This window comes from Hyperolius riggenbachi, chromosome 6 (assembly GCF_040937935.1).
Source record: "Hyperolius riggenbachi isolate aHypRig1 chromosome 6, aHypRig1.pri, whole genome shotgun sequence".
Classification (NCBI taxonomy): Eukaryota; Metazoa; Chordata; class Amphibia; order Anura; family Hyperoliidae; genus Hyperolius; species Hyperolius riggenbachi.
In genome coordinates this window covers 307,378,048-307,394,382 of record NC_090651.1, presented here as the reverse complement: position 1 = coordinate 307,394,382, position 16,335 = coordinate 307,378,048, and the positions used below count along the sequence as shown (strand labels likewise).

General features: G+C 45.5%; 1 protein-coding gene across 3 annotated transcripts in view; it reads left to right on the top strand.

Moving 5' to 3' along the window:
• Nucleotides 1-5,266, top strand: part of LOC137521677 (pleckstrin homology domain-containing family A member 7-like) — a 327,880-nt gene extending 322,614 nt beyond the window's left edge. For all 3 annotated transcript variants that reach the window (XM_068241281.1, XM_068241280.1, XM_068241282.1), the window contains one exon: nucleotides 2,663-5,266. In XM_068241281.1, coding sequence (XP_068097382.1) covers nucleotides 2,663-3,171 — 509 coding nt within the window. In that variant the 3' untranslated portion in view covers nucleotides 3,172-5,266. The remainder of the gene's footprint in view (nucleotides 1-2,662) is intronic.
• Nucleotides 5,267-16,335: the final 11,069 nt, after the last annotated feature.

The following is a 16,335-nucleotide window of genomic DNA, read 5'->3' as shown; positions in this document are numbered from 1 at the left end:
TCTGACCAATTGTCACAGAGATACTACAATATATTGGGCTCTCGGTTTCTTTTTTGTCTCTTTCAAGCATTTCCTCAAACTGGAAACAGAAAGCTGAAATCTCTGCTTGCTACAGCTTTCTATATCCTACCCCTAAACCATGATCGTGAACAATCTTTGTCTTCGGGTCATTTGAGAGTTGTTTTGAGACCCCCATGTTGCTACTCTTCTGACAAAATTAAGAGGAGGGAAACTTACAATTGACCCCCTTAAACACTCTTTCTCATGATTGGATTCACCTGTGTATGTAGGTCAGGGGTCACTGAGCTTACCAAGCCAATTTGAGTTCCAATAATTCGTTCTAAGGGGCCGTTTCCACTTGTGCGGTGCGGAATCGCCTGCATTCCACCGCGGACGAAATCGCATGCGGGTGCGATTCCGCATGCGTTTTTGCCGCGATTTCGCATGCGATTCCGGATAGGTAAGATATATGCGAATTTAACCATGTCACTGCCTGTGTAAATTAACATTAATACCTATGCGAAATCGCATGCGATTTCGCGGCAAAAAACGCATGGTCACCCCGCATGCGATTTCCCTATTAGATACATTAGCGGCGATTCGCGCACATTCCTTCTGCACGCGAAATCTGACGGCTCTGCCGTGCAGATTTCTGAAGCCCCAAAAAACGCTCCCGCAGCCGCACAAGTGGAAACGGCCCCATCCACTTACATTGCCTATGCGAATCCGCGTGCAGTGCCCGCATGCGGATTCGCTATAGTGGAAACGAGCCCTAAAGGGTTTGTAATCAATAAAATGACAAATGTATGCACCTGCCTAATTTTATTAAACAATGATTGCACACTTTCTGTAAATCCAATAAACTTAAGTTCACTTCTCAAATATCACTGTGTGTGTCTCCTATATGATAAATTTAACTGACATTTTTTATCGTAACAACCAATGATTTATACAGGAAAATCATGAAGATTAACAAGGTTGCCCAAACTTTCGCATCCTACTGTAATAGGCTGTGCTCACATGTTTACAAAGTATGGCATAGCAGATTCTAGGAGAAAAAAAGTAAGAGAGGAAATTACATCAGTATTGGTTGCAGTCAGAGGGAATCAAAGATGGCAAATGACTGAAACAGAATGCTCTTTATTCACTATATAAAATTCACTGAAATTAAAATGTGGACAGTACAATACATCTGTTATGTAAATAGAGCAAGTAGTTATCTACTTACATGTGTGTTTTTTCCCTGGTGCAGTATGGCTGACCCTGCTGCTTTAAGAGAATGTGTTACTTTCCCAAAGACCTAAAAGGCTTGTTAAGGGATTTCTCATTTTATTAAAGAAAACTTGTAACATCAAAAAGTTCCCCTGGGGGGTACTCACCTCGGGAGGGGGAAGCCTCAGGGTCCCAGTGAGGCTTCCTACGCCGTCCTCCATCCCTCGGGGGTCTCGCTGCAGCCCTCCGAACAGCGGCGATGTAAATATTTACCTTCCCGGCTCCTGGGCAGGCGCTGTGGCGGCTCTCGGCTCCGAAATAGGCGGCAATACGCGATCAACGTCGGGTCTGCTCTACTGCGCAGGCGCAAGTCTCCGCCGCCTGCGCAGTAGAGCGGACCCAACTGAGATCGGGTATTTACGTCTACTTCAGAGCCGAAAGCCGCAACAGCGCCCCCACTGGAGCCTGGAAAGGTAAATATTGAACAGGCTGTCGGATCTGTCGGGCCGGCTTTGAAGGGCTGCAGCGAGACCCCCGTGGGACAGAGGACAGCGAGGGAAGCCTCATTGGGACCCTGAGGCTTCCCCCTCCCGAGGGGAGTACCCCCAGGGGAACTTTTTGATGTTACAGTGTCTCTTTAAGAGAAGTGGAAAATTATTTCCTGTATTTACACAGCACTAACTGATTACACTGCATTGATAAAGGGCACCTGAAGTAAGATGGATATGGAGGCTGCCAATATTTTTTAAACAATACCAGTTGTCTGGCTGTCCTGCTGATCCTCTGCCTCTAACGTTTAGCCATGGCCAAGTATGCAATCAGATGTTTCTGAAGTGTGATGGGATTTCCCACCTGCTTGTTTTAGGTGTGTGATCCAGATACTACTGCAGCCAAAGAGATCAGCAGGGCTACCAGGCCACTGGTATTGTTTTAAAGGAAATAAATATTGGCAGCCTCAATATCCCTCTCAATTCAGTTGTCCTTTAAAGGCCCTACCTCAATCTGCAATTTGTTTTGGATTAAGCTAGTTAACTATGTTTTTGGGAGGTGACAGGAAGCCAGAGCATCCACTGGAACACAAACACTGGGAGGGCATACAAAGCTCTTCATGCAGATAGTGCCCCTGGTAAGGATTGATCCCTAGAACTTTAATGTACCTAAACATCAAGCAATGATGAGCAGATTGGACCAAGAAACATATCTCTTTCTTATCGAATCTGAATAGAGAGAGATCTGTCAGATGCCTATACACTGCAGGCCGATTCCCGATCAGTTTCAGCACGAGATCTCTCGAGATTCGCATCCGCCACCTCGATGCTTCCCCCAATGTATAAATGTGCCCCCCCCCCTTCTCTTTCCTGCTGTGTGTAATGAAATGTCTTCACAAAGCTTTTGTACTTATTGCTAAAGACCAGCAATTTTATATAACGTGTTGTATTTCCTTCTCCAGCCAATGCATTCACTGAAGACTGTGATGCTAGCAGTGACATCTCCTCTTCAGAAGAAACTTATCCTTGGGATTTCTTCCTGCAAGATTCCCATAGCAGCAAAACTGGAACCAAGGAGACTTGCCAGTTCAAAGCCAGCAGCACCTCTCTACAGGAAGAAAGAACATTGACCAACACAGATGAGAAGTCCTGTTCACCAAACGTCGCAGACCAGCAAAGTTCTGTAGGGGCCTCCAGCCCTGATACTGCCAAGGAGAGGCCAAACAAGAAGCTTTTGGACAATCTTCATTACGAGAACTGGCCTGGCCACAAGCACGATGGAAACAAAGTTCACTTCCCAGCCACAAAACAGGACAGCAATGCGACATCCAAGTGTAATGGACAGGTGGCCAAATATGACTTCCTCATAGAGGACTTGCATTACAACCAGCTAAACCTGGGCAAAGTCAATGACTACTGTAAGGAAGAAAGGGAACCCATCCGCATCACACTTCTTCAGTCTAGCTTCTAGATATGGTAACAAGACCGATGATAGTGTGAATGGACTTCTAAAGGGACAACGTGACAAACAGAACTTGCAAGAGAAAAGATGTTAAGTTGGCAAAAATTTAAGTTGAACTACAAAAACAACAATTAATATTGAAGGCTATCATTGGAAGTTGTAAATGAAAATGGTATGTTGTACAGCGTGTCAGAGGATGTAAATAGATGTGTATAAATATATATATATGAGCTCTCCAGCAAAGGTTAGGAGGCAACACTGTAAAAATGTTAATAGAGGTATGGACCTGAAGTAGGTGCAAAGGCAGTTCAAAGAATGTGATGCTGGAATGCAAAATGAAGGTGAAGATAAACCGCATGTGCAACGTGTCAGGGGTAAAAGAAAATAGTGGTGACTCCACCCGAGTGTATAAGCTGCCAAAGCAACACTTTAATGCATTAAGGCAGCTTATAAAAGTAAAGGCAAGGAAACCCCAACACGTTGGATGCAGCCACCAATCAGATTCTTTTTCATTCAGTATGAATCTGTTCCAAAGAAACGCCAGTTGACTTTGGTGGTTGTGTCCGTAGGAAGCAACATTGTATGTAGAGGGTGACACTGTGTATGTAGGGGGTGACACTGTGTATGTAGGGGGTGACACTGTGAAGTTGGCAGGATGGACTATTTGATTAACTATTCATGTTTGTCCCTGAAAACATCTTTCAGTTGGCTAATCAGGCAGTGATAAACTTGCAGTAGCTGTAAGGATTTTGTTTACCAAACCACTCTTAAACACTCTGTTATATAGAGTAGAAAGGTCATAAGGTTTCAATGTTTTTTTTCTGGTTAAATTACATGTGTATGTTGGTGGTCATTTCATCTGGTGATATGTACAACAGGTCTTTTTCTTGTGCAGAATGCGGAATAAGTAAATGAGGAAGCAGCTTACATGTCTCTAAGTGCAAGATTTGGGGCAATCAACTCGTACTGGTTTCACCTAGTTAGTAGCCACTTGGAACAAGTATACAGTAGTCCATGCTTGTTCCTGTTTGGTGAAGCCAGGATCAGTACTGAAACCTGCCCAAAGCAACATGACAGTGGTAGATCTCATAATGTTTCTATCACAGCTTTTCTTTAAAGGCAGCTAATTGGACCCTTTTTTGTTTGTTTTTTTGAAAACAAATTTTAATCATGAATTACTGCCAATCATTTTCTAAGTTCCATTTTTTCCAATATACGACTTAAACAGAAAAATAGTATTATTTTTTTTTTTATTCCCATTTTAGAAAATGTCTTGGTTTTCATGGTCGTACAATTAGCTGTCTAATATTCAGGCCATATTCAGCGTTGTAAAAATATAACTCCAGTAGATTAGTAAAAGTAGTTGTAAATTATTTTCTTTTTGTGTGTGTGTGGATGAACCTTCACTATTGCTCACTTTTGGTAAGTTGCGTTGAACTGACCAGTCAAATTGTTTTGTTTTTACTTACGCCAATTATACGCATGGAAGTCCAGTCAAGAGAAGGTGCGCATAGGTCCGGCCCTGTGAGTCGGCAATAATGTGTACTGAGAAGACCAGCCAGATCATGTGATGTTACCAGCAGCTGTAGTTTATTTTACGGTTTTAAATCTGTTTTATATATGAAAGACCCTTTTGGTGTTTTTTTATTTTTATGTTCTGTTTTTATTGCAGTGTGTTAACCAGTGAAGTATCGTTTATAGTTTCATCTTGCTGTTCTATGAAGGTCCAATATATAATTTTTAACATGAAGTCATGCCCTATATTCAGTGTGCCCATTTGGACGGGCCTGTGCATAGGGTTGTATACTATTTCATTCTTTTTTTGTTTTGTTTTTCTTACTGGCCGCTAAAACCAAACCTGACAGTTCCTGCCTTCTTCGCATGTTTGACAATGTATTTGCAGTAGCCATTCCTTGTAGAATTCTCCATCGCAGATGCTTACCATATTCTCCTGTGCAGCTGTGGACTTTTTTGACAGCATTTGGCTTTATTTTTTTATATAATGGAGAATGTTGAAACTTGGAAGGGAATGGATCCAAAGCTTTAAGCTGTTTTGTAAAATCTATGCAAAACTGTAATATGCAAATAAAGCCTCAAATATGCACCTATGTTTCTTTTCTTCAATTTTATATGGTGTTGTGATATTCCATTGTGCTCAGACAATGGTGCGTTACCTACATACAGTAGTTCTTCATAGGAAAACGCATACAGCTGCCTAGAATCCCCCCTCAGACCAGGCCAGTGCAGTGTCTGGGGACAGGCACAAGTTGAGATACCAGAATATCTGCAGGCATCCTGCAGCTCACAGCACCGCCTTTCTTTCCCTGCTACATGTGAATTTGTATGGAGCAGCAGCGTGTGTGTACAGAGCATGGAGCGGCAGCGTGTGCACAGAGCATGGAGCGGCAGCGTGTGCGCAGAGCATGGAGCGGCAGCGTGTGCGCAGAGCATGGAGCGGCAGCGTGTGCGCAGAGCATGGAGCGGCAGCGTGTGCGCAGAGCATGGAGCGGCAGCGTGTGCGCAGAGCATGGAGCGGCAGCGTGTGCGCAGAGCATGGAGCGGCAGCGTGTGCGCAGAGCATGGAGCGGCAGCGTGTGCGCAGAGCATGGAGCGGCAGCGTGTGCGCAGAGCATGGAGCGGCAGCGTGTGCGCAGAGCATGGAGCGGCAGCGCGTGCGCAGAGCATGGAGCGGCAGCGCGTGCGCAGGGCATGGAGCGGCAGCGCGTGCGCAGGGCATGGAGCGGCAGCGCGTGCGCAGGGCATGGAGCGGCAGCGCGTGCGCAGGGCATGTACAGCTGTGTGGAACTTAACCACTTTGTCCTCCTTGACGTATAAAAACGTCGAGGACAGGCTCGCTCCCGCGGCCGATCGCGCGCGTGCATGCGCACTCCTGGCCGCGGATTCGGTAGCCCAGGAATCAATGTGTCGGGCTATGGTGCCCGATCACTGATTCCTCTCCCCCGCTGAAAAAGCGACAGCTTCTCTCGGAAGCTACGCTTTTTCTAAGACTATGTCCCTCTAAGCGTACATTGTACGCTTAAGGTGCCCATACACTCGTCCGATTGGCAGAAGATAGATAAGAAATGCATCTGATGATCTATCTGATGCGTTTTTAGAACATTTTTTACCAGGTTAGAATTCCAATAGATTTCAGTTCGAAATCTGTTGAAATTCGATCTGATGGCATTTTTTTGCCATCAGATTTCCATTAAGGCCAATGCAAACTGATAAGCAATCTCATCAGATCGACCTAAATTTTCCACCCTGCAAGTTCGATGGAAATCCATCGAAATCGATCGAAATCGATTTGCGATCGATCGATCGATCGCGATCGATCGGTCGGCCAGAAAATCGGCTGAGTGTATGGGCTGCTTTAGAGTGACGTCATGTAAACAAACTCGAGGTTGCCCCCCCCCCCCTCCCAAAAATACCCACATAAAATGTTTAATAAAAACAAAAACATTACAATTTAAAAAAAAACCACAAATATTTACCTAAGGATTTAAACTATTTAACCACTTCACCACTGAGGGGTTTTACCCCTTGAACACCAGAGCAATTTTCACCTTTCAGCGCTCCATCCATTCATTTGTCTATAACTTTATTATTACTTATCGCAATGAAATGAACTATATCTTGTTTTTTTCGCCACCAATTAGGCTTTCTTTAGGTGGGACATTATGCCAAGAATTATTTTATTCTAAATGTGTTTTAATGGGAAAAAAATATTATTTTTCAGTTTTCGGCCATTATAGTTTTTACATATTGCATGCTACTGTAATTAAAACCCATGAAATGTATTTGCCCATTTGTCCCGGTTATAAAACCGTTTAAATTATGTCCCTATCACAATGTTTGGCGTCAATATTTTATTTGGAAATAAAAGGTGCATTTTTTTCAGTTTTGCGTCCATCCCTAATTACAAGCCCATAGTTTATAAAGTAACAGTTATACCCTCTTGACATAAATAAAGGGAGGGGGGACACCAAGAGCCCAATAGTGTGATATTGTATAGATGATAATTAATAATGAGTAATATAACAATTTAATACTCACAAACCAGGGTTACCATTAGGCAACCACTGTGAAGGCAGGTGGGGAGATTAACCTGACCCCACTCAGGATTAAAAGTCGCTCTCTGTAGATGGGAAGAAGATGGGTACAACCCTCCACCAAGGGTGGACTTAGCAATATGTAGAAGCTTTCCAGAGGCGCCAATAGAATAAAAGTCACTTAAACGAGCTTAAAACCGATGGGGCAGTGGTGGGCCTATCCCATCCATGCGGACAAAGCAAACAAAGGAAGGACTGTGGCATCAACAGTCAAACAATTTATTTATACTCCACAGTAAAAATAGGCAACGCGTTTCACGGGCTCAATCCCGCTTCATCAGGCCAATGAAAAAAGGAGCATACAGCTTAACAGCATCAAAACCACACTGAGCGCTCAGTGTGGTTTTGATGCTGTTAAGCTGTATGCTCCTTTTTTCATTGGCCTGATGAAGCGGGATTGAGCCCGTGAAACGCGTTGCCTATTTTTACTGTGGAGTATAAATAAATTGTTGTTTGACTGTTGATGCCACAGTCCTTCCTTTGTTTGCTTTGTCCGCATGGATGGGATAGGCCCACCACTGCCCCATCGGTTTTAAGCTCGTTTAAGTGACTTTTATTCTCTTGACATAAATATTTAAAAAGTTCAGTCCCTAAGGTAACTATTTGTTTTTTTATTGTATTTTTGTTTTGTTTTTTTAAATTACAAAAAAAAAAAATTGGGGAGTGTGGGAGGTAATGAGTTAATTTATTGTGTAATTCAATGTTTTTGTATGTGTAAAATATTTTAGGGTGTAGTTTACTCTTTGGCCACAAGATGGCCACAGTGAGTCTGTTTACATGCGACCTGTAAGCGTCCGGAAGGACGCTTACAAGAAGCAGTAGGAGGCTGGGAGAATCACAAGGATCGCGCTGTTCTCCGGGCGAGCGGGCGGCGGCGTGCACGAGCGGCGGGAGCGCGGACAGCGGCGGGAGCGCGGAAGGTACGGATTTCTCCGTCCCTGGGGGGTGAAAAGGATGGAAAAAGGGACGGAGAAATTCGTTCCGCCGGGGGTAAAGTGGTTAAATATCTATGAAAAGATGAAATATTTCTATATATTATTTTTTTTTTATAAGCTTGTAAATAGTGATGGATGCAAAACGGGAAAAATGCTCTTTTATTTCCAAATAAAATATTGTCACCATACATTGTGATAGGGACATAATTTAAACAGTGAAATAACCGTGACAAATGGGCAATTACAATACGTGGGTTTTAATTATGGAGGCATGTATTATTTTAAAACTATAATGGACGAAAACTGAGAAATAATGAATTGTTTCCGTTTTTTTCTTCTTACTGTCAAAATGCATTTACAGTAAGGTAGCTCTTAGCAAAATGTACCCCCCAAAGAAAGCCTAATTGGTGGTGGAAAAAACAAGATATAGATCAGTTCATTGTGATCAGTAGTGATAAAGTTATAGGCTAATAAATGGGAGGTGAACATTGCTCGGAGTCATAAAGTGAAAACGACTGAGAGCTTAAGTGGTTAAAGGACTTTCGAGGCCAAATAAAAAAAAAAAGGTTAAATACCTGCATCATGTTTGAAGGCATGGAGGATGCGTCCGCGCCCTCCGTACCGTTCCGCCGGGTCCCCGCCGCTCAATAGCCCCCCAGGCTGGCTCCCGACCTCACGACCCGGGTCGAGCTCTCCTGCATCTACAAACATGGCCGCATGAGCTGGCCGTGGCTGCGCAGTCCGCATAGCCGCGAGTGCGGCTGCGCAGCTCTAGGGCCAACCCCCCCATCCACGCTACAGGCTGTTTCCTGTAGCGTGGATCGGGGGGTTGGCCCTAGAGCTGCGCAGCCGCACTCGCGGCTATGCGTACTGTGCAGCTGCAGCCAGCTCATGCGGCCATGTTTATCAGAGGCAGGAGAGCCCGACCCGGGCCGTGAGGTCGGGAGCCGGGCCGGGGGGCTATTGAGCGGCGGGGACCCGGCAGAACGGTACGGAGGGCGCGGACGCATCCTCCGTGCCTTCAAACATGATGCAGGTATTTAACCTTTTTTATTTATTTGGCCTCAGAAGTCCTTTAACGGAGTCGGGTATGAGCACAGCCCTGTGCCCTGCTGGGTGAATGCTCCACTTTCCGCTCCATTACTAATGTCGGCTGTCATTATCTTTATCCAAACTTCTCCTGATCGACCCTGTTGGCGGTCGGTCAGTTGGACAGGAAATTGCATTATGTGTACCCAACATGATGTCCTACCATATTATTATACTGTATTGTGCGTGGATGAGGAAGACCTTTGAGGAAAACTTCTACCAATCCTCTCCCCTCCTCTGGAGCGAACACAGTGAATCAGGAGACTTGGGCATACAGGGAGTAACTTCGGCGCCGTCAGAAGACTGAACTGAAGTTACTTTTAAAACACAATAATTTGGCTTCCATCAATTGCTGGAAGCCGACTTATTTCACTCCCCACCATCCATGGCGGCCTGGAGGGGGAATGGTATTTAACACGGCTGGGACTTGTGCAGCAGCAGGATCAGCCATATACCGGCTGTACTGTATCCTGCGCCCAAGTCTACCGCACCAATTTTCTCAACACATCTGCCACTCACTCACAATTACTCTTTTTAGGCGCAATCTGAAAACTCACCTCTTCAGGCAAGCATACTCTCCTACCTAGGACACTTTGGCCACTTGCCACCATTTCTAGTACCATCTCATGCACAGCTTCCCTTTACCTCCTGTCCTATCCCTTAAAGCTTTAGACTGTAAGGCCTTTTGTCCAGGGCTCTCTTCCACTTTCGTCTCACAATGCTGGGTAATGTGTGTGTGTGTGTGTTACGGCCAGAACCCGAAGTCTGGCCACTTCGGGTTTTGGCCGGTCAAAACGAGAATTGGCCGGCTGATGCGGCCAATGTGAGAAATGTACCCTCATTTCAGACTTTGACCGGCCAGAACTCGTTGTGGCTGTATGTGGCCAGCCAAGTCCCGAAGTCCTGCTCCCTCGGCTCTCCCCTGCTGCCTGCACTAATCAAACCTCAGATCAGGGCGACTGGACCGGAGAGGCGGAGAGAGGCAAAGCACACAAGTCACCCGCAGGACGTGAACACTTCAGTGCGGAAGGGTAGCATGCGCGCTACTCTGCCTCTCTTCGCTTCTCCCCGCCTCTTGGGTCGCCCTGATCTGAGGTCTGTGAGTAGTGCAGGCAACTCTCCCGGTGCACACTAAAGCCCCTCCCCCCCAGCCAATCAAAGCACATAGACAAGCGCCCCCCCCCCAGCCATGCAAAGCACCTAGTGGAGCACCCCAGCCATGCAAAGTGCGCAGCCCCCCCTCCCTGCCATGCACAGCACCCCCAGCAATGCAAAGTGCTCAGTGAAGCACCCCAGCCATGCAAAGTGCGCAGCCCCCCCCCCGCCATGCAAAGCACCCCCAGCAATGCAAAGTGCTCAGTGAAGCACCCCAGCCGTGCACAGTGAAGCCCCTCCAGCCATGCAAAGCACCCCCAGCAATGCAAAGTGCCCAGTGAAGCACCCCCCCCCCCAGCCATGCAAAGCGCCCAGCGAAGCCTCCCCAGCCATGCAAAGCACCCAGAAAAGCCCCCAGCCATGCAAAGCGCCCAGAGAAGCGCACCTAATCACCACTGTAATTTGAGCTCTCCCCTGTGTCACTCGACTGCCACGGCAGAGCAGCTAATTTTAAAGCGCAGGATACCAAATTTGTCTGCTTTCATCAAGAAGTAGACACGTTGCTGATTTGTTGCAGGATTGTGTATTAGCTGTGACAAAGAACTTTTTTTTTTTCCTGTGAAGGTTATTGTGCTGTTCTGTATCTTTCAGAGCAGAGTGGAAGTTCCGAGTGCCATTCATGGTGCTGGACAGGACCCGGGATGTTCCGGGATGTGCGTTTTGGACTTTGGCCGACTGACTTTGGCCGTTTCTAGAACTGGCCGGCCAATGTCAGAAATTCCCAGCATTTTGGACTTTGGCCGACGTCAAATCGGCCAGTTCTAGAAACGGCCGGCCAATTCTAGAATTGGCTGATTTCTGGTTTTGGCCGTAACATATATACCTCCACCCCCTGTATAAAAATATGTAGCCGATTTGTTCATTGCTTCAGTGGTAATCCACCATTGTCTTGTATAAAAGTCACAGTGAAGTGAAAAAAGATATAATGAATTGATTGTGTAGTACAGATAATTTAATAGAACTTTAGTAGCAAAGAAAATAGTCTCGTATTTTTATTATCAGTTATATATATTTTTTTTTTTATAACATTGCATCATTCTCGAATAATTGCTGTTTACACACTGCACTCAGCATTCTAAATGATTTCACAGAGCAGTCCAATGACCTTTTGAACTTTTCTCTGCAGAAAAAAACAAAATACAATGACAGACAGTTGAGATTACAAGCTTTAGAAGACAGAGCTCTCTGCAACAAAGTCTGAGAGATCAGTGAAGCATTTTTGCATAGATAACTGGAGTTTCTTAACTCTTCCTGTACTGGAAACCATATTGGACTCATATCTCTGCTGCTAATGTTTTATGTATTAGCTGTGCTACACATACAAATCATTATAAGTTAATTTTCACTTCTTCAGATTCCCTTTGACTGTTGTATTGTTTATTTTGTATTGTTATACCACGGACGATGCTGGAACTATAAAATTCAATAACCATAATACGTCTTCTTGCACAGCACGCTAACATTCAAATATTAACTTTACAGAATATAACTTAATGGTAAAACTTTTTTTATACTGTATTCAATTCTAAATTAATCTAATATTTCTCCATTGTATAAATGTAAATCTGGGTGAGGTAAGATGATACAGTTTTCAGTTTTTCTGTGGTGCCAGCATCTTTACTGCTGGCAAAGTACATCATTGAAATAGGTTTTTTTTTTCTTTCCACGCTCTTTGTAGTGATCAAGAACATCACACAATCTCCCAGAATGCTCTAAGGCAGGATATTGCATGACATCATAGCCTGGCTAAACACAACTAGTGGGGGCGGGGCTACATACCAATATACAGCAATATATAGATATAAGCATAGTACAATAAAGCAACAAATCAAGAATACAAGTGTGTGTTTTGAACAGTGCAGCAAACACAAGAAACACAAGGGGGAAGACCCAACACTTGCCAGCGTTCAGATCATTCAGTGCAGATGGCTGTGCGATCGGAATGCAACGCATACGATTGCACGCCATCTGCGTTACTGTGCAGATCCCATTCACTACAGTGAATGAGATCTGCACTGCGATTCTCGAAAATGCATGCAGCAGTGCGATAGCATATCTCACTGCAGCGCATATGATGGGAACGGTAGAAGGGCTGTCTATGCTCTTCTACTGTTCTTGCGTTTCGCACACTATGCGAGCCGCCAAAATGTGCACGGCAGCACGCATAGTCTGAACAAGCCCTAAAGGATTGAGAAAATAAAGGGGAACTTCAGCCAAAACTATAAAAATTAAATTGACCTGTTATTAGAGATTTATCTTTATTCCATCCTCAAAAGTTGATCCTTCGATTACTATAAATATATAAACAAAGTCCAGAGAGTTGCAGCACACAGTTATTTAGGAATCAGGAATAGTTTATTTCGCCAAGCATGACTGGGTCATGCCCCGAAATTGGGTTTGGCACAGTACATACAAGAGACATCAATCGATAGCATACAGCAACAGGAGCAGAAGTTTACAATTACACATGTCAGTGGCAGACGGTTACATTTGCATTTCAATTGCATTTACATTGTACATTACATTTACATTTTACATACTAGAGCAGCAGTTAGCTCTGTTAGCACACATACATCTATCCCCCCCCCCCACCACCACCACCACCACCACACCACACACACACACACCTCCCCACATAGCAGAGTAGCTCTGCTGAGAAGTGTAATATTTACCAGCTTTAGAGATGCATCCTGTTTCTTCTGTGCCCATACCTTCTCCTCCTGAGCACGTGACATACCTCAAGAGCCAGAGGTCAGAAGATCAGAGGAGACCTGCAGCAGTAAATATTAAAGTGCTACTCTGCAGAAGGGGGAGGAGTAGGATCCACACAGTTGCTACAATCATGCCACTATTAAATTGTAATAAACAGTTTGTGTTTGACATCCCTGCTATAGAGGGAATTGGGCACCTGCAGTTGCGTGCACATCGCTCCCATACCAGCGCCCAAATTACAATAAAAACTGTGTAATTCGTCCGCCAGCAACAGCTGGCACACAAATTACGTCTTTCCCCTGAGTCCATGGTGGCCTGGAGGGGGAATAGTAATTAATGCCACCGGGACTTTAGCAGGAGCAAGGTGAGACCTTTTTCAGCTTTGCCGTGCACCCAAATTTCCCGTTGCCGGTTATGCATGTATGCCCTTTTGACTCCAAGACACTATGTAACTATTCACAATATAGGCAGACAGCCAATATAATACAGTTGGAACCCATTGCAGAAATAAACACTAATGAATCTTTTGAACTGGAACACCTCGGCCAGCACTGCCAGAAGCCAGCAATCGGGATCCTCAGCAGCATCTGCCATCACCGCAGGTTTCTTTCATGAAGAATTGGGTCATCACTGCTGAATCTTCACCTCCCTCTGTCCCCCAAACCCCCCCAAATGTCTCCTTTGGGATAATAGATGATACAAAGTGTTCCAGAACATGTATGAGCCAAAACCAATTCCAGGTACAACCCCTCTTTGTACTTGGTGAGATAAATTATTCTGATTCTGAGCTATGAGTGCTGAGACTCCTCCCCTCTTTCCTACACCGACTCCCTCCCTCTCCCCCGGCTCCCACAGTCAGGGCCCGTTTCCACTAGAGCGAATACGCATGCGTTGTCCGCATGCGGATTCGCATAACCGATACAAGTGGATGGCCCTGTTTCCACTTGTCAGTTTTCTTCAGCATTTTTCTGTGCAGGATTTTTCTGCACGGCAGAGCCCGTAGAATTCGCCTGCGTGTGGAATGCAGGCGAATCGCATGCAATGTATTTAAAAGGGAAATCGCATGCGTTTTTTGCATGCGTTTTTCCTGCGATTTCGCGTGCGATTTCACATTGAAAGTAATGTAAATTGACACAGGCAGTGACATGGTTAAAATCGCATATACCCTGCCTATGCGAAATCGCGGCAAAAGACGCATGCGGAATCGCATCCACATGCGATTCCGCACCGCAATAGTGGAAACGAGCCCTAATAGTACTGAGAGAGGCGTCAAGCATCTGCACGCTGAGCTGATTTCTCTGCATCTATATAAATGTGTGGCACTGGGGGGAAAGAGTCGAGAAAAGCCGGAGGAGAGAGAAGAACCGAGGAGGAGACTGGAGAGAGACCGGTGAGATTTCTCGGCAGGTGCTGGGTGGACTCACGGTCACTCCCGAGTCCGGAGCAGACAGCAAAGGTTGTCCTGACACCAGATCCAGAGCTGACCCAACCATCCTAACTACTACCTATACTGGGGGCACCTATGCCAGGCTAGCTATACTGGGGGAACCTATACTAAGGTAGCTATGCTGGGGGCACCTATACCTGGCTAGCTACATTGGGGGCACCTGAACTGGAGGCACATCTGGCCACCAATCCAAGGGGATGGGCTTATACTTATGGTACAGTGTATAGGTACTGGCTACCTATACTGGGGGCGGGGATGGCTACACCTGGCTATATAGTGCTATCGATGTCCACTGTCTGTGAATGAAACAGCTGCTAAGTTCATTTGGCCCTGCCCATGACCCATCATTACCACGCCCACTTTCCAGTACATGGACATGCCCATTATTATGTCTTTGCCAGCAGCTACCCCGGCACTGAATCCAGCATCTGCATAGCACCCTCAATAGAAAAAATCCTGGAACAGTCACTAGAGACGGTAGCTTTCAGCCTGTGGAGAGCTTAGCCATGTCCCTCCATCTTTGTCTAATGCCTTGTAGGGGCTTGAAACAAGTATGCAGATACGGGAATTTAGGAAAGCAGCATTTTTAAAGGGGAGCTGAAGAGAGAGGTATATGGAGGCTGCCATGTTTACTTCCTTTTAAGCAATACCAGTTGCCTGGCAGCCCTGCTGATCCTCTTCCTCTAATAATATTAGCCATAGCCCCTGAACAAGCATGCAGCAGATCAGGTGTTTCAGACTTTAAAGTCAGATCTGACAAGACTAGCTGCATGCTTGTTTCTGGTGTTATTTCAATTCAATTCACTTTATTGTCATTGTGTAACACAACGAAATTACTTTTCATGACAACCCCATGCTTGTTTCTGGTGTTATTCAGATACTACTGCAGAGAAATAGACCAGCAGGGCTGCCAGGCAACTGGTATTGATTAAAAGGAAATAAATATGGCAGCCTCCGTATACTTCTTACTTCAGTTCCCCTTTAAGGAGCTCAGCTAATTAGTCTCCATATATCTATTAATTGGACACAGAGCAAAGCATGGCCTGCGGGCAATATCTGCCCTGTTCCTAGTCTGGCCTGCTGATGCCTAGTCAGACACTTACATTTGTGTCTATTCCCGCTGAGGTCCTCCATCTGCTCCATTAACTATCGCCCCTGCCTGCAACAGTGGGGAAGGGAAGCATACAGCAGCCCATAAATATGGAAGTGTACATCTACCTGCACATTTAAAACGTTTCCTGACTGGTACACATAGGTAGGGTGGGCTGCACCCTGGTGTTGCTGCTGCCAGCCAATGGGATCCACTGAGGGCTTGTGATGTCACTGCCTGTTTTAAAGAGAATCGGTCAGAGTCACTGAAAGCAACATAATTCATTACACTGATGGAGTGGTGCAAGAGATCGATAGCTACAAGGGACAGCCACATGCAATTGTTCTTGGTGAGTTGGTTAAATGTAAACTTTCGGGGTGGCATGACAGAGGCATGGTGAAGAGGGGGTGGGGGGATTTTCAGGGCCGGATTTCTGGGAAGGCCAGAAAGGCCATGGCCTAGGGCGATAAAATCAGATAAGATAAGGACGGCAGGACTTGGAGAGAGAAGAGGTCATATGTCAAAGTAAATCATCTCGTCTGGTCCCGCAGCTCAGCCAGCCAGCGCCATGCTCTGCACTAATAGCTGAATTCCACAGTTTCCCAATCCCAGCTTCTCTCTCTCTCTCACACT